The sequence below is a fragment of the Mus caroli genome, unplaced genomic scaffold, assembly GCF_978045245.1.
Source record: "Mus caroli unplaced genomic scaffold, Mus_caroli_1 scaffold_12, whole genome shotgun sequence".
NCBI classification, from domain to species: domain Eukaryota; kingdom Metazoa; phylum Chordata; class Mammalia; order Rodentia; family Muridae; genus Mus; species Mus caroli.
Window position 1 is genome coordinate 56941804 of NW_028227267.1, and position 19477 is coordinate 56961280.

Sequence of the window (19477 nt, forward strand, 5' to 3'; positions counted from 1 at the left end):
GCTCATGTGTTTCTATTTTTAGCATCCTTTATCCTAGTGACTCCAAGGTCAATCATAGTATCAGCCACGGGATATACACAGAACACTGGGCCTCTAGTGCTCATGGAGAGATGGGCTTGCAGAAGGGCTCTTGGAAATACCTAAGGACCTCCGGGTCTTCCTCAGGGCCTCTAAGCTGCCCGCCTGGAATTTTAAGAAGGGCTGCCACTGAGTGCACGGAGTGGAGATTTTAATGGCATTTTGGGAAGGCAAGATGTGGCTTGCTTAAGCATTTATAAGCTGTATAAAGGTCTACAGTGTGAAGAGTTTTTCTTCAGATTCTTAGCGCTCCACCTAGGAGCAGTCTGGCTGAGAGCGGCAGTTACGTGTGACCAATACAAAGTCCTCAGCCCTGTAGATCTTAGCGGCTCCTCCCTGCTGCCCTTCCTCCCAGGGAGGTGCCCCGGCGAGCAGTGCACACACAGCAGCAGGTTCACCTCCCCTTACAGACTTTCTGGGCATGGTCCTCCTGGGCTGGAGTTTGTGTATGCTCCGCTCACCCAGGCTTCATACGGCAGGACACAGTAACTCATGAAATATTCAGATGTTTATCAGTAATAAAATAATCTTCTAAAATGTGGCATGCCAGAAATGGAGTGTGATAGAGCAATGATCAGGTTCTTGTGAATACTTTCATAAGTTCTGGTGAGCATAAGCATTTGTTTCTGTTAGCTGTGGGCCACCATTGTTGCAGAGTGATTATGCTGAGTTCCTTGCCTCCAGCAGTGCTGAGCTGTGCATTTGTTCTGCAACCTCCACGGTACTCAGTGTTGCCAGCTCTTCTGATTCCAGCCTTTCCAGAGGCTGAGCATCAACGCACTGTGGTTTGCATTTGATAGTTCTCCAAATTTTTGCAGGCCACTTGATTGCCTATCATTGACAGACGCTGATAGAAGACTGCTGGCTGAAAGGGGACATGAAAGAAAGGGACCACTTGAGAGTGGTAATGAGGGATGAAAGGTTGTGTTGAGGTAGAGAGGACTCTAGGGAGTACTGAGAACACAGGCTCATGGGAGGTCAAGGGGTCAGGGTACTGATAATGAGCTGAGATGCTTGTTAACAGGAGTAACATCGCGTGGGACATTGCGGTCCCCTAACAGGGAAGTGAAAACTGGGCAGTGGTCCAAGGAGCAAAGCAGGATGGTCTGGAACATAAAAGCTGTTCCTCCGTTCCTCCAGACCTGTGACAGGTAGGAAGCCATCATTAGAAAGGTTGTCATATTTTCAGTGGACCTGGGTGGCAGGAATAGTTAAAGATGACCTGTGAAAATAAATGTGGTTTTGCCAGTGACTGGATTTTAGAGAGCTTGGCAGAAAACGGAACTAGAGAAGAGGTTGGAAAGTGGGATACTCAGCACTGAGACCAGCCAAGTAGATGGCTTGTCTTGGTGACACTGAGAGAAATGGCACAGGATGGTGGGTGGCCTCTGTTGAGTGCCTGCCTGATGTTGGAGGAATGGCTGGAGGAGAGATGGAATGGACTGGGGTGAGCCTGACCTGGGGCCTCCCATTCTGTAGACACTGGGAGTCAGAAAGGGGGCAAATAATGAAAGACAGATCTGAATCATTTATTTATTGCTGGTGTGTGTGTGTGTGTGTGTAGTATACAGCTATATAATTGTCACTCAAATGTGTAAATTGTTCAGTTTTTCTAGCATTCAGAATGAACATGGAACAACATGGAATGCTACGTTTGTGTATTATCAGATAGTAGCCACTTTTTGCAGTAATGCTGAATGCCAGCTTTGATATACTGGGCTAGATGTTTGTTCAGAAATGTATATGCAGGTTTGGAAGGAAGGATCAATAACCCAAAGAACTTATATATCTACCTAACCCAGTAGTTACTTGAGTAAATTCAAGCTAAAGAAATATAAATACAAATTAAACTGTAGACTCTCATATGTGCACTGGGGCCACCATGGCCACCCTTAGACCTGCTCGGTAACAATGCCACTCTCCTGCGTGGGGTGCAGTTTTCTCCTTGTACCTGGAAACTCTGGCCATGTGACTGTTGTAGGAGTGATGTGTGAACAGAAGTGACACAGACAGTTATTCAGTCCTGCTTTGGCATAGCCTGACTAGCAGCCCATATGGTGAAATGAGGTGCCACTTTCAGTGGTCACAGGCTGTTCTTGAGTCTAATGGAAATAGGAATTTATAGATGTGATTTTTGAGTTTGGAAGAAAAGAAAGGCTAAGGAGAACATTAATACATGTTTATCTCCCATTGTGGACTGAGATTGAGTTTTGTTCTTTTTGTGTGTATATGCAGGTGTCCGTTCACGTGTGTGGAGGCCAGAGGTTGACATCAGTGTCGTCCTTCATCACTCTCTACCTTATTATTGTGTGCTATGTTATACATATGTGCAGTGTGTGGATGGATACGTGTACAGGTGTGCACTCCAATTCAAATAAGTGGAGACCAGCAGGAGTTTTGGGTGCACTGCTCTATCACTGTCTACATTATTCCTTTGAGACAGGGTCTCTCACTGAACTAGACTGGCAGCCAGCAAGCCCCCCTCCCTATAGGGTTAGGGTAACACCCATGCCCAGCTTTTAATGTGGCTGCTGTGGGTTTGAACTCAAACCCTCAAGCCCTTATTTATGCTTTTACAACACACACTCCTAGATACTGAGCCACTTCCTCTGTCCATCCCACCTTATTTTTAAGACAGGGTGTCTTACTAAACCCTCCTGTATTCACCAGTTACCTAAACTTGACCGGCTGACAAGCTCCAGGGACCCTTCTTTCTCTCACTCCTGGCTCTGTACTAGGTTTAAAGCACGTGCCACTGCACCTGGCCCTTTCCTGGGAACTGAGGGTCTGAATACTAAGCCTGTTATTGACTGAGCCATCTCCTTGGCCCCTTGCTAAGTTTTGTTTTTCAACTATAATATCCCTTTTTATTTTCAGTAATGAGCATGTTTTCATCATAAACTCAGAAAGACAGCACTTGCCCCAGTTACTCCATATCCTCTGTCATATCCTCTAAGGGAGCGACTCTTTGAAGTGACATTTGTCGCAATGACTCAGCTTGTTTTAGTTCTTGGTGTAGCGTACGCAGCCCTGGAGCTGGGTGTAAGGACTTTCCCCCTCCCTAAAGGAGCTTGGGAGTTCTGCTGCAGAAAAGCCTTGTCCTGCACAACAGTCTCTTCTGAAGTAATCAGCACACAGCTACTGCCCAGACGGGCCGCAGTGAACGAAGCAGTAAAAGTAGATACTTGGTTTGGATAAAACATACCTACGTTAATAGATGAGAATGACTGAAGCCCTGGCCACAGTAGCATGGTGTTGGAGGTGAAGCCTTGGGGCCTTTCCCTTTCCAGGTGAGCTGGAGTGCTTTTGAAGGCCCGAGTGTCTCAGAAATGTTTGAGCCTCCTGTCATCGGCTGCAGATGCCATCATCCTCATGGACACCTGCCAGTACCTGAACCTGGTCCCCCAGCTCCTACCAGCTTAGGCTCCCCAGTTTGTGTCCCTTTCCTGCAGCAGCCAGGCAGCTAAGACTTGAGGTTCAGACTGGCCTTTCAGATAGTTCTGTGGCACTTTACACTGTGTGCCAGGCCCGCTGTGTCACTGTTTTGTTTGGAGTGGAGTGACAGGTTGACACTTAACCTGCTCACCAAGGTGTGGCTTCCTAGGCCCTGCCTTCCTGTGGAGTTGGTCTTTACTTCAGCCTGAAACCTGCCCCAGAACTCCATTCTCTTGGCCCTAACTCACTTGTAATTTCTGGAAGACCTACAGGTGACCCTGTGGCACAGATTTCTTTGTGCATGTAACCTTTAGGTAACACTCATAAGAACAGCCAGCCAGGTAAAGGTGCACATAGCTCATCCACATTGCATGGCTCTCCTGCAAGGGTTCCCCTTGATGGATGGCCATGATCACTCACTCTAATTTATGGCAGCACTGTGACTTACAGCACCCCTAGTCAAGCTCACACCTTTCCTGCTGGCCTTGCTCTATCTTTATATAGGGAATGGTGAGAGGAGTCTGCCTCAGTTTCCCATGTTTGTGCTGATCGTCTTGTTCCTACTGATTTTTATAGCAACATTCATATCTTATCCTTTTGAAATATTTTTCATATTTATTGACTCAGCTTCTTTCATAATTCTCTTTAATATTCAAAAAGCTTTGTCTTGTTGGATCGAATTTTTTTCTGTCTTGTTAGTTCTAATAAGAGCTAATGAGAGTTTTCTTATGGTCCTCTATCATGCTTGAACAATACTTCTTAGCATTTCTCAACCCTGTCTGAAAAAACAAAAAACAACACTTTTCTTTAGTTACTATTATTATTTGTGTGTGTGTATTAGTGTGTGTGTGCATGTGTGTGAGTGTGTGTGCAGTGATTACAGAGGCCAGAAAGAGGATGAATGGTTGATTCCCTGGATGCTGAGAATCACACTTGGTCCTCTGGAAGCACAGGAAGTGCTCTTGACTGCTGAGCCACATCTCAGCCCAAAGACTTCTAATACAAACCATTTGCCCATATTTCGTTTTGATGCTCTTATGATTTTGTTTACTCTCAAATCTTGATGTGAATAGCTGTTGGTGGAAGATATGAGATCTGGAACCAACTCTAGTTCCTCTGTTGTTAATACCTCATCTCTCCCATATGCAAAGGTCTTGGTTTATTTTGTTTCTGAACTTGCCGTGGCAGGGACTCTGGCTTAGGCTGCACAACCATGTGTGTCACTTGTTTTTGTCCTTGATTTTTAGTACGGCTGCTTGCTCCTCCCACACTGCCATGGATCTGTAATGTTCTTCTTACACATTTCTCTTGTTATCTATGTATGTGTTTGATTTTTATCTATTTATTCCCTCTCCCTCTCTCTCCCTTACCCCTAACCCCTCAAGCTAGGTCTTGCTAAATAATATTTTTTTGCTGTCTAAGGTTTGTACATTTCTATTTGTCCTACATTGGTGCAAATTGCTTGAACTTTGAAAATAAGGCTTAAATAGCAATGAAAAAGAGCAATGGTCATCATTGTTTATGGTTTTAATGGGATGTTTCTTGTTTAACCCACAATTTAGAAGGAGACTAATGGCTATATCTGGGGGAAAGAACATTCCAAGTGTAGGGTGGCATGCTCTAATGTCGAAAACAAGACTGAAGAAGTTAGTGTGTGGGCACAGGGTCATCCAGAGCACCCACAACAGACATAGAGAGGACTGCTCTGAGCAGGAGTTGAGTAATGATGCAATGCAGGAGTCATGTAGAGTGGAGAAGGCGAGCGAGCAGGCATCCCATGGTCTGGGTCAAGTGCATACAGAGGACCATATGCAGGTGGTTGGTATTGCCAGTGTGGCAGGACCTAGGAGATAAACCTCTCGGCATGTCAGGAGGAGAGTGAGTGAATTCAGGGGGACAGAAGCCACCTAAGTATAGGTAGTACCATCCTAAGGCCTGAGGTCCTGGACTGAATACAGAGAAAAGACCTGAACACTGGAGTTCATCTCCCTCTACTTCCTGACTGTGATGGTGGCCAGCCCTTCATGTTCCTGCAGCCGTGGCCTCCCCACCATGCCCAACTACACCCTCAGATTGTGAGGTAGAAGAAGCCTTTCTTCCTTAAGTTGTTTTTGTCTGGTATGTTGCTGCAGATAGTACAACATGAAATCATGGTGGCGCTGACGTGGTCTAAGCAGCACAGCTGATAGGCAGTGTCACTGTGGGTGGTGGATAACTGAGGAACGGCTTGAGAGGTGAATCTAAATAATAAAGATAGTGCAGGGGAAATAGATGAATCGGTTACTTATAGACTGGGTCAGGGTGGGAGATGATAGTAGACTGATTCCAGTGGGGTTCATGATATTCAGCCTCTGGTCCTTAGAGATTTGATAGCTGTCTCTGCTTTTTAAGAAGAGCCACTTGCCAGGCTACCATAGGTCCCCATTGCAACACTCAGCTAGTTGTTTAAGTGGCCATATGGCAGGTCTGTGTCCTAATGACCTTATATACCCAAGTGTTAAAGTAATTTACCTCTGACACACCTTACTTGTAATGTGTGTGGTGACTGGTTAGAAAGATGCTGGGATGGCTGCTCTCTTTAACACACTGTCTTCAGATCCTGACTTAGCACTGATGCAATCTCTCTTTTCACATGTGTATGTTTTTCTGTGACTCCAGAAAGCTTTGAAATAGCCTCTGATTTATGGGGAGTGAAACGTGAACCGAACTTTCTCAGATCATGCAGAGAAACTCAGACACTTAAAAGCCAGAAAGAAATAGCATGGGAAATGATTTATACAATTGCAGCACAGACCTTTTTCCACTTATCCAAAGTACAGTCTAAATGCTTTCACATCACTGAGTCCTTTAAATGGAAACAAGGGGTGTCTATAAAAGAAGCATAATTTACATTTTCGGAACCACTTCTTCTAGATCATTTTCTCTCTTAAAACCTAGTTTATCCTTCAGACAGTTGAACCAGTCATGTATTGAATTAAAAGCAAAGATAAAAGCACAGAGAAGATTGTGGAGAACAAAGTGCAGCTCCGGCTGTAGCTGAGGACCACAACATTAGAAACAAGTGCACAGCGCTGGACGCTGTTGAGGCAGGTTCAGTGTAGCAAGGACATCCATCCGAGAGCATCGTCCGGCTGCCGAGCAGCTGTCGCCACTGAAGCTCAGTGATCTCAGAGTGGCCTTTCTCACGGTCCTAGAGTGCTGATGCTTGATCTAGACTATCTCCTCGCAACCTCTCACTTGCAATCACTTAATAGCACCATGTTCCTCTCACCCAGCTGCTCCCACAGTGGTACCCCTCACAGCCATGTGCTGTCAGAGGAAGACAACCAGCCTTGCCGTGATGTTGCTACCTCAGGAGTCTGAATTAGTTCGTCATGAATGCACTGCTCTTGTTTCTAAGGTGGACAGTTGAGAGTTAGCGAAAACTGACTTTAAAAGTGAATGTGATTATGTTCTCTTTAGGTGAGAGGCAAATCACACGCAGTTAGGAACGTTGTGGGTGGTGGTATCGGCAGGGATTTGGGATGCCCTGGACCAGCCAGATGCTAGGGAAGCACGGGTGCTTAGGAGCGCTGGCTGCAGAGAGCCAGGGAGGTCCTTGCTGTCTGGGCTGCTTGCGATGGAGGGCGTGGCATGTGCTGTGAGGTCGACCATTTTAAGTTTTCTGTTTCCTAATGATCTTTTTGCCTCCTTTTTCTCTTTTCTTCTGTAGCGTTGCTTTTCCCATTTAAGCATTTTGACCTAATGTTGAAACAAAGTGTCACAGACCCAAAGTTGCCCAGACTGTGGACTCTGCTTAATTTCCCTGTTTATTTCAGAGCTAAGCACGGCCTCCTGCATTGTTTCCACAAACCACTAATGACCCGCAATTTTAAAAAAAAGAAGAGTATTGACTGCCTTGGCCCATGATTGGTTTTGTCCCTCCAGTAAGTCATAAAATGTTTTTCAGACAGACCAGTTTTAGACCTAAATTATTTAGAAAAATCTCTCCACGGGTCATACTTAGTCTCCGAATTCCTATTTCCTTCATTTGTCTATGTTCTTTGACAGACACTGCCCAGGACACATGACTGGAAACACACCGTGATAGGGTGTGTGTGCTGGTGGGTACTCTGACATGGCAGGGAAGGGTCAGAAATAACATTCCATCTGGGCAGAGTTATTTCGAATTTGAACTTTATCCTGTGTTAACCATGGTACACAGGTTATATCTGCAGAGAGGTTTGTGCAGTCCTGGAGACCATGGGGCCCTTACAAGGTTTGAGGTTGGTGAGCAGAGCCCTATAGCAGCAGGGATGAGCTGTGAGGAGACAGCTATGGCTCCGACATGGAAGGGACTAAGTATGTGTGTGTTTTGACCTAAGGAAATGAACCTGAGACTCCAGAAGTAAACCTGTTCACTTACGCTCAGTTTGTTGATTAAAGACTACCAAGATGACGACTCACTGGGAAGATAATTATCTTTTAAAAGAATGGAGATGGCTCTGCAGATGCCCACAGTGAGGGTGAGATTGAACGCCTGCACATAATTGTGCATAGAGAGACTTACTCAAAACAGAGTAGGGAGTCGGCTTCAGAGCTAACGCTGAGGAAGGAAGACACAGGTCCACATAGTCTTTACCTTGTATTAGACAGTAGTCTCCAGATTTGACACAAGTAAGCAAGCAGAGACCACAGATAAATTAGGACTCATTAATCCTTTAGAAAATTGTACTCAAAAGGCATTCCCGTGGAGGTGACCTGACACCACACAGAGCAGCTAGAGTGTGCGTATGATGTGTGCTTAGTCTCCAAAACGTATAAAGAACTCTGACAACAATAACAGGCCAATAACCCACTTTTTAAAATGAGCAAAGGATTTCAAGAGCTGCTTCTCCAAAGAGGATAATAGAAGGCCAATAAATACATAACATTCAACGTCATTAGTTATGTAAATTCAAATCAGAGACCCAACAAGAGAAAGGAGGTACCCTTTCTCTGTCTGTCAGTTCGTCTGTAGTAGTTGTCACTAGAACACCCGACACAACAATTTAAAAAGAAAGGTTTATTTTACCTCAGTGTTGGAAAAGGCTGCTCTGGCTGGCTCCATTGTTTCTAGACTGTGGTGAGGTTGAACATTATAGTATAGAAGGTTTGCAGAGCAAAGCAGTGTACCTCATGACAGACAGACAGGGGTTGGAAACAAGGCCCACCTTTACAGGGTACACTGCCAATGACCTGCCTCCTCCAGCCTGGTCCCACATCCCGTACATCCCAGCACCTCCTGTAATGTCATCCTGTTGTGAACCCACTAGTGGCTTAATTGTTGACATCAGTAAGCAGCCAGAGACCACAGATCATCAGGACTCATTAATCCTTTAGAAGGTACAATTGTATGCGTGTATTGCTCCTAAGTAATGGTGTTGGGTCTCCACATCTCTAACATGCCAGTGACGTGCTGTTGGTTATTAGTCGGCCGCTCCTTGTGTTTCAGACACAGTTATTACAGTTTCTACTTCTGTGGGAAAAGGATTGTACAAGCCATTACTTAAGGAATTTTGGACATTCTTCAGAGGAGACAGTCAGGGCCGGTTGATGACATGATGATAGAGGACAGGCGACCCTCGTCATTTCAGCAGGTCAGTCGTGTGCTTCATTTCTGGCAGCCCTGCCCTGCAGGATACAGGTAGTAACAGGATCTGCAAATGGCAGGCTGTCGCTGCCCTGGGCGATACTTGAGAATGCGAAGTTAATAAACTTCTGGAATGCCTTCTGAGGATGACAGGTGGGTGGGAGGGAGGGTAGACCTGTACAATTCCAGAGCCGAGGGTGGTTTTACCATCCAGTGAACTCTGTTCTCAGAGAGCCGTGTTTCCAATTGCGTGTGGATAGCTTGCTTCTCCTCAGCAGTGTGTGATGCATGTTCATGTGGAGATGAGTGGGAGGCTCTTACTCCAGGATAACTAGAAAGGAATTCTAGAAAGCTGTGAGCGCCCCAGCTAGGGACTGTGGGCAGCAATTAAGGCTGAGGTGAAGAAGGCTGAGAGGTAAGTGTGGGGAAGTAAAGGTGTGGCTGGAGTCCTTAGGCCTCAGACTTCGAATGAGGCCGGTGTGACTGCCCTGCATCTATCAGAACCACATGTGTACCTCAGGCTGGCCCATGAGAAGGTCAATAAAACTGATGGTGAAATTGTCTTCATTCTGATTTGTCACTTCAGAAATTTTATTTCCTGAAATGCTTGTGACTTTGATTGTTAGAAGGTTAGAGACAGGAATGGGACTAATACATGTGAAATGTGCATGAAGAACAGGTATCTGTATTCGATTCTTTGTGGTGTCTCGTCCTCTGGATGTACTTACTACAGAAACTGCCAGGCCCACGACACCACAGCCTGTGCTGTCTGCCTGCAGCCCGCTTGCAGGTGACAACACCATGTGAACCTCTTACTTTTTCCCTGAACGCAACAAGAGAGCCCCATGAGACAGTGTGATGCTGTCACATCTGCAAGGGAAGGTTTAGAGAGGACATCCCATGTAACGGAGTCATCGCTGTAACATCCAGCCCTTGCAAGAGTCAGTTCTTTATGCCACAGGTCCCATAGATTGAAAATCAGGTTGTCAGACTTGATACCAAACACCTTTACTCACTAAACCTTCTTGCCAGCTCCAATCTTATTATTGTTAATTTTTTTTTTTCTGAAACAAGTCCTTTCTTGTTAGGAGTTCTAAACTACCCTGTGCTATTTATAAGAGCCTCTCTCAATAAAACAAAGTCAGGAAAAAAGAAAAAAAGAGTCTCACATCTAACAAATAATATAGTCAGAGAAGTATTTTCAAGAGACCAAATAGTCTAAGATTGATTTTTTTTTTCACCATGACATCCTGTTGTCTGCAGTAGGTATTTAATAATTCCAGGGTTGCTGGGGGTAGTGGTGCACGCCTTTAATCCCAGCACTCGGGAGGCAGAGGCAGGCAGATTTCTGAGTTCGAGGCCAGCCTGGTCTACAAAGTGAGTTCCAGGACAGCCAGGGCTATACAGAGAAACCCTGTCTCGACCCCCCCCCCAAATAAATAAATAAATAAATAAATAAATAAATAAATAAATAAATAAATAAATAAATAAATAAATAAATACATAAATAAATATAATTCCAGGGTTGCTCATCCTGGTCAGACTGCCACTCTAGAAGCCCATAGTGCCTTGCCCACCACCATCAAATTCCTGTCATGTTCCTGCAGGATTGTGTAAGTCCAGACCCAGACCCAGCAAGCGCTTGAGTGGCACCCACTGGAGGCAAAGAACCCCGAACTCTCATGCAGTCTGCGATGCCTCATGACGGGTCATCTTATAGTGAACTTTAGGAAACACATTCATACATATCACTGGAAATGAAATGATGTGTGCTACATTTGATAGGAAAATCAAGAGACCTGACAAGTTCCATTATTCAACACTGTCACACGCTTAAGAGAGTGCTGAGCTCACAAGTCCCTCATTAGAGTTCAAAGGGGGCAATGGTAAAAAACAGTGCTGCCCATGTTCCTAGAAAGCCGTGGAGCCACAAAGGACACTGAGAGCCCTGTAGCCTCCACTCTGCGTTCTCTGGCAGGGCGCAGTGTCGCAGTGTCTGTGCCTTCAATGCGCTGCTTCACCAGAGATGGGATCCTGAGTGTCTGACCCACCCACAGCAACAGTGAGAGTCAGCCTGGGCCAGTGTGAGCAGTCACAGGTCTGCGTCACTGGCTCTGTGTGGTGAAGACTCCGAGGAAAAGTGAGAACTATTGCTCTTCCATAAATACCTCTTAGAAAGATTTAAAGGAGAAATGACGCCACATTCCATAGCCCTGCGGCCTCACTCCAGAGAGAATAATGTGGAAAGAGAAATGGAAACAAGAGCCTGGTATGAGGCTGAATTAGCGGGAATCTGGTAATTGTGTTTAAACAGCAGTGTAATTGCAGGGTTTCCCATGAGCTTATGGGCCCCAGATGAAAGGTGGCAGGCAGGCAGGCAGGCAGGCAGGCAGGCAAGATTTCTTATTGTGCCTTGAGGTAAGCGAAAGGCTAAGAACCAAACACGCAAGGCTGTAATTAGAGAGCGGGAGGCAGTGAGGCCGTACTTCACACTGCACCTGATGTCTTTTCCCATTCTCAGAGTTCTTGCTTTTATTGAGTTTTTTATATGGACTCACCTGTGAGTTGAAACTAAGGAACCTAGACATTTTTCAGCTCAGTCAGGCTGCTGTTGAAGTACGCCTGCTCTCTGGATAGAACAAACAGCACTCAGCCGGAATCCACACCGTGCACCTGTCTGTCCCCCACCTGACCCCAGCCATGATGGTGAAGCTAGTTCTACAGGTCGCCAGGAAGACAAAAGACAAAGCCCCCCCCCCCCCCCGGCCCTTGTGCTGCTGGCTCTGTTAGATGCTGCAATGGATGTCCGGATGAAGTATCAGCACTGAAGCAGCCAGCCATAGTCTGCCAAAAGTCTCATCACACCGCAGCCAAATTGCTCTCGAGAAAATCCCAGACGTAGATGAAGATTCTAGCACACCATAGAAGAATGCAACCCCCACTACTACCACCAAAGAAGGCAGACCAGGAAGAACTATGTGTCGGTTTTCAGTGAGTTCCAGAGGACCACCCTTTTGGCTAAAATTGTAGTTAGTCAGAGCTGTACTGAACTTTGACCGCAGGTGGTCCTGGGCCACTTGGCTTTCTTTTAAACACCACGGTGGGAGCCTGGGAAGATGGCTTGCCAGTGAAGTATTTGCTACATGAGTGTGTGGACTCACACTGACGGTGAGAAGCTCGCTTAGCAGTACTTGTCTGTTACCCAGTGGTGGGGAGGTAAAGACAGGAGGATCCAGTAGTCTACCCTCCCTGGTGAGCTCTAGGGTAGTGAGAAACCCCATCTTCTGCAACCGCAGAAGACACCCAATGTTGACTTCTGGACTCTACGTGCATGTGTGCAAGCATGTACATACACACAAAGATACAGACACCCCCACACACACACACAGAGGCACACCCTACTTTGTCTAAACAAGTCCGGAAGTCAGGTTTACCCCATCTGCCTCCATATGTGTCTTGTGCTAGGTAGAGAGCAGGCCAGGTCACTGACAGGACCCAGGATGGCAGCAAGCGCCCGTGTAGTTTGAGTGCTGGTCTGGAGGCATCAGAGACTTGTTCTGACTGGCTTTGTGCCTTACTGGTGGGGGTGTTGCCCTCACAGATGGATTCACAGGAGACTCTGCTAGGGAGACTCTATATAAATACACATAGTGTCTACCTGATTTCTAATCATATCTTTTTGTAAAAAAGGAGAGTGGACATTGAAGATTATTGCATATCTTGGCTACACTGGCTCAGTGGCCCAAGCTGGTTGGTATATTTCTGCATACCTTCCTGTGACAGCACTTTGTCTACTCCAGGCAGTGTAATTACCTCAAAAGATGTATGTAATAGCGTAACTAGTACATGACCTTGGCTTTAAAATTGTAAGCTATGCATGGGGTTCAGAGTGTGCTCAGACTTGCCATACCTCTGTGATGAAGGGACCAGCCTTCCAAACAGCTTGGTTTCCTTATGCATCAGCTAGAACTGGCTTATCTAGTCCATAGTATGCTACAAAGTTGCAAGAATTACAATGTATTTACACTTTATTTCCCAGGGAATATAAGACTTGTTATAGAATTATTCTACAAGAAAAAAGGGCATTTTTTTAAAAAAGTATTTTAGGTCAGTGTGATGGTTTTATATGCTTGGCCCAGGGAGTGGCACTATTTAGAGGTGTGGCCTTGTAGGAGTAAGTGTATCACACAGTAGGTGTGGGCTTAAGACCGTCACCCTAGCTTCCTGAAAGTCGGTCTTCCACTAGCAGCCTTCAGATGAAGATGTAGACCTCTCAGCCTCTCCTGCACCATGTCTGCCTGGATGCTGCCATGCTTTTGCCTTGGTGATAATGGACTGAACCTCTGAGCCTATAAGCCAGCCCCAATTAAATGTTATTTGCCTTGGTCATGGTGTTTGTTCACAGCAGTAAAACCCTAACTAAGACAGTCAGATAAAATATATGCTTGAAGAAAGTGTAAAATTGTGTCAGAAAGCCAGGTAGTGGTACACACCTTTAAACATAGCACTTGGGAGGCAGAGGCAGACTGATCTTTTGAGTTTGAGGCTAGCCTGGTCTACAGAGATAGTTCCAGGACAGCCAGGGATACACAGAGAAACCCTGTCTCAAAACAAACAAACAAACAAACAAAACAAAAATTTCATCAGAAAACTGAAATCCTAAGTATCCTCTGGGACAAGGTCAGAAATGCTGCCCAGAGAGCTTATGCTGCCCCTGTGCTGCCCTCACAGTGGGCATGCTTTCTAAGGTATTGGTAGGAAAAGAAGTCTCCAGTGGGTTCGCCGTCCTTTTTTTTTTTTTTTTTTTTTTTTTTTATTAGATATTTTCTTTATTTACATTTCAAATGTTATCCCCTTTCTTAGTTTCCCCTTTGAAAATCCCCTATCCTCTCCTCCCTCTCCCTGCTCCCCAGCCCACCCACTCCTGCTTCCTGGCCCAGGCATTCCGCTACACTGGGACATAGAGCCTTCACAGGACCAAGGGCCTCTCCTCGCACTGATGACCGACTAGGCCATCCTCTGCTGCATATGCTCGCTGTTCTTTCTTACGGTAACTTCTCATCTGTCCTCGGAGCAGATGCTCACAGGAACCCCTCCCCTTCAGATGCCCGTGATGGGGCTGGCCCTGCACCTCTTTGCTGCTCCTGTTGCTCCCATGCGGTTGTCCCCTCCATCCTTCCGTCCTGCACATCCTACAGTGACAAACGTGTTCTTGCAGAGAGTCCCGGTTTGATTCCCACCCTCCCTGGTGCTTCACAGCCTTCTGCAACTCCAATTCCAGAGGACTCAACATCCTCTTCCAGCCTCTGCGGGCGCCAGGCATGAATGTGGTGCAGGTGCATGCAGGCAAAACAGCCACACGTTAAACTAAATAGAGCCACATTGTGAGATATCGGCTTGTAATGTCAGTTCATGCAGATGCAAATAAGTGAGCCCACGGTAGTCTACACATATGACAATGGTGATGCTGTGATGTGACTCCTTGGGTTGAGATCTAAGTTGAGACGTTTGAGCTTCGTGTCCTCTTGGACGCCGTTCTCAGCACCTGTGCTGGTTTCTGTTTTGGCAGGCCTGGCAGCTGAGGTTCAGCCACCTCGTGGGATATGGTGCCAAGTATTACTCATACCTGATGTCCAGGGCCGTGGCATCCATGGTCTGGAAGGAGTGCTTCCTACAGGATCCTTTTAACAGGTAACAAGGGTGGGATGGGGGGAATTCATGACACATCCCTTTTTCAGTCCACGAGATACAACACAGTCACAGACACACACACATACATGCACACTCACTCAGACTTACACACACACACTCAGCATCCAATGGCAGTTGCTTACAACTTTGTGGTCCTGGTCGTGGGGGGTTGGGGGGGCACTATAATTAATCTTTTATGAGGCCTCTCCCTCCAATGAGCCCTTCTGCCTCCCGGTGTGACTGTGCAGCTCTGAAGTCTTCTGTGGGACTTCCCTGGTATCCTCAGGTATAGGGGAACCCCTGTATGAGGGCTCCCAGCATCTGCACAGAGCAATCCTGCACTGTCTTCCATGCAGCCCCTTGGGTTCCTGGTGCTTTCCTAAGGCTTTCTTGCCGAAGGCTAGGCAACTGGAATTCCAGGCCTAAGGACACCCTTATTCCTCTCTCCTGCCCGCCATAGGACTTTGTTTGTTTCCCTTGCCTGGAGCAGCATTGTTCTATTGCCATTAATACCCAGTTTGTTTCTGGAAATGGACCTTATTCCTGCTTGAAGGCCTTCTTTGTCTGGAGAAATGTCCATACAGAAAATGGGCAGTCCTGAGGAGGGGTGCTGCTCTTGTGTTCACCTTGACTGAGATCCTTCCCTGGTAGCCGCCCACTGCCCCTTGAGCAGCACAGGTGGCTGCAGTATGCCACCCCGCCACCCCACAGCACTCCCTGCTGTCTGGCATCTGCTGGGCCCCATGAAGCCTTGCCCCATGTGTCCTTCATCAGGATGACCAGTGGTTCAGACCAGCACTGGCCATGTTGATAGAATGTTCAAGACAAGACTTTCTAGACCACTCTCAGGAGCTACACTATCAGTAGATTAGCAACAAACCTGCCCTTGTAGGAATAGCAAGTTCACTTCTGCCCAGAACATGGCCAGACTTGGCCTTGGAGCACACAGGTGAGCGCTAGTGGCCTGTCTTCTAGCCATAGGTTAAGAGAGAGAGAGAGACAGAGACAGAGACAGAGAGACAGAGAGAGAATATGAATGGGAATGAGAATGAATGAGAATGGGGCCTCTTCTGCTTTGTCTCAGCTTGAGTTCCTGGTGTCCTCGCAGGACCTTGTAACAGTAGGAGCGCAGAGGAGCTGTGGCTCTGGCTTTAGCATTCCTTAGAAGGAGCTTCCTTTGAAAGCAAACCAGTAATTACAGCCTGATGTCATAGCTGCTTAGAGCACTTTATCTCCTCACCACCCAAGTGAGATATCCCTGACACCTCTCAGGCATCCCAGAGATGGTTATCGCCTCTGCAGCTTTACCTGTTGACACACACAGCCTCCCAGCTACAGGTAGCCTTCCAGCAGCTGGGCAGAGCTGGGCGAGCATGGTGGGTGGGTGACAGCAGAGGGGAAAGAGGATCCTGTGGGCCCCCACCCCCTTGTTCCCAGCATCCTCCATCTGCGCCTCTGCCTTTCCTGCCGTTTCACAGATCCAGATAACCTGAGGAGTTTAGTAATCACATTCAGTCCAGGGGCTTTTCAGCTTGGATCTGATGTCATAAGACTCTTTACTGTTTTTCACAGCGTGGTACCCACATTTTATTTTGTCTCCTGCCCTTTGCATACTGCAGACACTTGGTCTGCTTTACAGACTAATAATTTCCAAAGGGTCCACAGCCAGACTTGCCTACAGTAAATCAGCTTCAGGAAGGGCAGCTCTTTACTGAAGATTTCTATAAAATGGACAAAATACCACGTTGTCTGAAAGAAAACTGCACTTTACTAGAAAACCACATGCTAATAAAAACATATCTCCAAATATTTTTCTGTTGGTTATATGTGAGTTCTTGCCTAGACATGTAGCCAGTGTCCTTTTATGATCATGTAAAGTTAGCTTGTAAAAGTACTCTCTGGGCTAGGAAATTCCTAAGCTCGGTCAAAGAGACCTCTTTTTTTTCTCTGGTCATGTTTGGTTTGGTACAGACTGTACCATGACGCTTCCTCCTCAGCCTCCAGAGTTAGGCTTACAGGTCTTCACTAAAGGGTTGTTCTAACCGAGAGCCAGACTCTGACGCTCAGGACTCCAGAACAGAGGCATGCCAGCGGAGGGCTTTGATTTGGGGAAGGGTGCTATTTCCCATGGCCAGAAGGAGGGGCACATCTCCTCTTCTCCACACCCAGGCCAGAGGTTGACTAAAGCCTTTTACATCTTCCTCTGAGAAGGCCCTGCCTCTGTGTGAGTTTCCTGCTTTGCTTTACTGTTCAGATACTCAGGAGACAGAGGGGAGCAGATTTTTTTGAGTTCAAGTTCAGCCTAGTCTACAGAGTGAGTTCCAGGACAGACAGGGCAACACAGAGAAACCTTGTCTTTAAAAAAAAAAAACAATATAATTTATTTAATATAATACTTTATCATGTATATATTATAGATAAAATGCTGTCAGAGTCTGGGTCCCCAGCACCCAGATGAAAAGCCAGCTGCAGTGTCATAGGCCTGAAGTCCCAACACCAGGAAGGTATGGGCTCGCTCACTAACCAGGCAGCTGAGCTGAGTCGGAGAGCACTAGAGTCAGTGAGAAACTCTCATAAAATAAGCTGAAGAGTGGTTGAGGAAGTCACCTGATGCTGACCTCTGACCTCCACGTGCGTGTACACATAATTGCACATCCACCTACATGAACATGTATTCCATGAACACCCACATACATTAGCTAGAGACAGAATTACCTGTTATACACAGCAAAAATAAATAGTCAAGAGTTAGTGGAATGAAAATAATATCAAAATGTATTCAATTCAGGGCTGAGTGTGTAGCTCAGTGGTAGCATGTTCAAAGCCCTGGGTTCATTTGTCAGCGTCCCACCAAAAACCAGTACTAATCTCATTAAAGTGTGAGGCCGGTTGTGTTAAAAGTACTATGTTCTGCATAAAATGCTGAATACCTTGTTTTTTAGTATACGATGTCCCCAGAGTTTAAGACATAGATGGAGCCACACACAGACTGTGTGAGCAGGTGAATGACAGCTTCTCTTCTCCAGGGCCGCTGGGGAACGCTACCGCAGAGAGATGTTGGCCCATGGTGGGGGCAAGGAGCCCATGCTTATGATTCAAGGTAAAGTACAGCCCGCGCTGCCATCTCTTCTGGGACCTAAGGGTTGGTTTTTAATCTTTATGGGTTACGTGATGTGGTGCTAGCTTTCAGAATGTTGGTAGCAATCTAACAGAAGATAGCTTACCGGAAGTCCCGGAAATGTGCCCTTAAGCACTAAAACAGGTCACAGTGGAAGGTTTGTATTTATTTGGGGTTTTTTTCTGTTGCTGTTTTAGCCTAAAGAATTCATATGTTTATTCCCTCTTTGTTGTTGCTGTTCTGAGAAATTCAAAGCTTAAGGTTAGAGATTTGGTTTGTTGAATATTAGAGCCTAATTAAAAGCATCTTTTTATTGTATCAAAATGTTTTATTTTCCTATACACTTGACAAATGTTTATTTATGGAAATCCTAATTGTAGACGGAAGTGACTGTCATGAGTTTTCATGGAATATTCTCAAATATTTATAGGAAGAGGTACTTCTTAATAGACACTTTCAGGATGTTGATATTTATAATTATAGCTAGCTAAGCCTTTTGCCTGTTACATGAAATTGTCCTAGGAAATGATTCCCAGTGTTGGGGATATACTGTTTCATTGTGGCAAATGAGTGAGTCCTGGAGGTCACAGTTCTAAAGTGTCTTCTGTCCTCTTTCTGTTGAATCCTTGCTTTTGACTCTTCCTGTGTTCATCAGTCGTGTGAGTAATGAGTGCCAGGCCTGCTTGGAAACTCCAGGGGCAGAGGACAGTGACAGGTGACAAGGCAGACCCTGCTCCTGTGAGTTTGCGCTCATTTGCTCAGTCTGGCTGGGCTGGCTAGAGAGTTGAGGTGCTCATTGACGCTCCCTTTGCCAGCCGCCTGATGGCATTACAGTGGTGTGCATCAGTGAACAACTCCAGATTGCCTGCTTTTAATGAAGAACTTATGCTAATCTTCCCTCAGTGTCCTCCTTGCTCCCCCCCTTGGCCCTTCTTGATCTTTGCTACATCTGTAGTTGTTTCTGTGTGACTTTTCTCTCTCAATAACATCTGCCTATGTTGCCCAGACTGGTCTATGACTTTTAAACCAAAGCAGCCCCCCTCCTTCAGCTTTCTGAAGAGCTGGACCGGTAGGCATGCACCACCACGTGCCTGGCTAGAGCTGTTTTCAAGGGTTCTCATGTGGAAGTTAATTGAACCTCCTTAGTAAGCTTTTGAGGCAGGAGCTGTCATTATCTGCATTTTATAGAAGATGAAGAAGGCCAAGTCCCTGTTCCTGTCGGGAGCAGTGAAGAGAAGGGTCAGAATTCAGACCTGGAACTTCAGCAAAGAGGAGCCTGAGAAACAGGCTGCAGGCAGAAGAGAAACAAATTGGCTCTGGTAGCATATGGTCCTGTGCAGACAGCCTAGTTAAATGGAGATGCTACTTGCTCATGCGATAGGTGGTGTTGCTTGTGATGGCTCTGCTTTCCTGGGCTGTAAATGCCGTCCTCGCTTCACGCTGTTCAGCAGAAGTCAAACTTCCTTCTGTTCATGGCTCTCTTAACTGCTCTGAATTTTCACTCTGCCTCTGACCATCCTACATCCTCCTTGTAAAATTCTGAG

The 19477-nt window shown here is 46.2% G+C and overlaps 1 protein-coding gene across 1 annotated transcript in view; it reads left to right on the forward strand.

The window, feature by feature from the left end:
• The window catches only part of Mipep (mitochondrial intermediate peptidase), a 108462-nt gene that overhangs the window by 65091 nt on the left and 23894 nt on the right, over nucleotides 1-19477 (forward strand). Inside the window, exons 17-18 of the mRNA XM_021181536.2 lie at nucleotides 14694-14815; nucleotides 17842-17915. Of these exons, the coding sequence (XP_021037195.1) occupies nucleotides 14694-14815; nucleotides 17842-17915 (196 nt within the window). The remainder of the gene's footprint in view (nucleotides 1-14693; nucleotides 14816-17841; nucleotides 17916-19477) is intronic.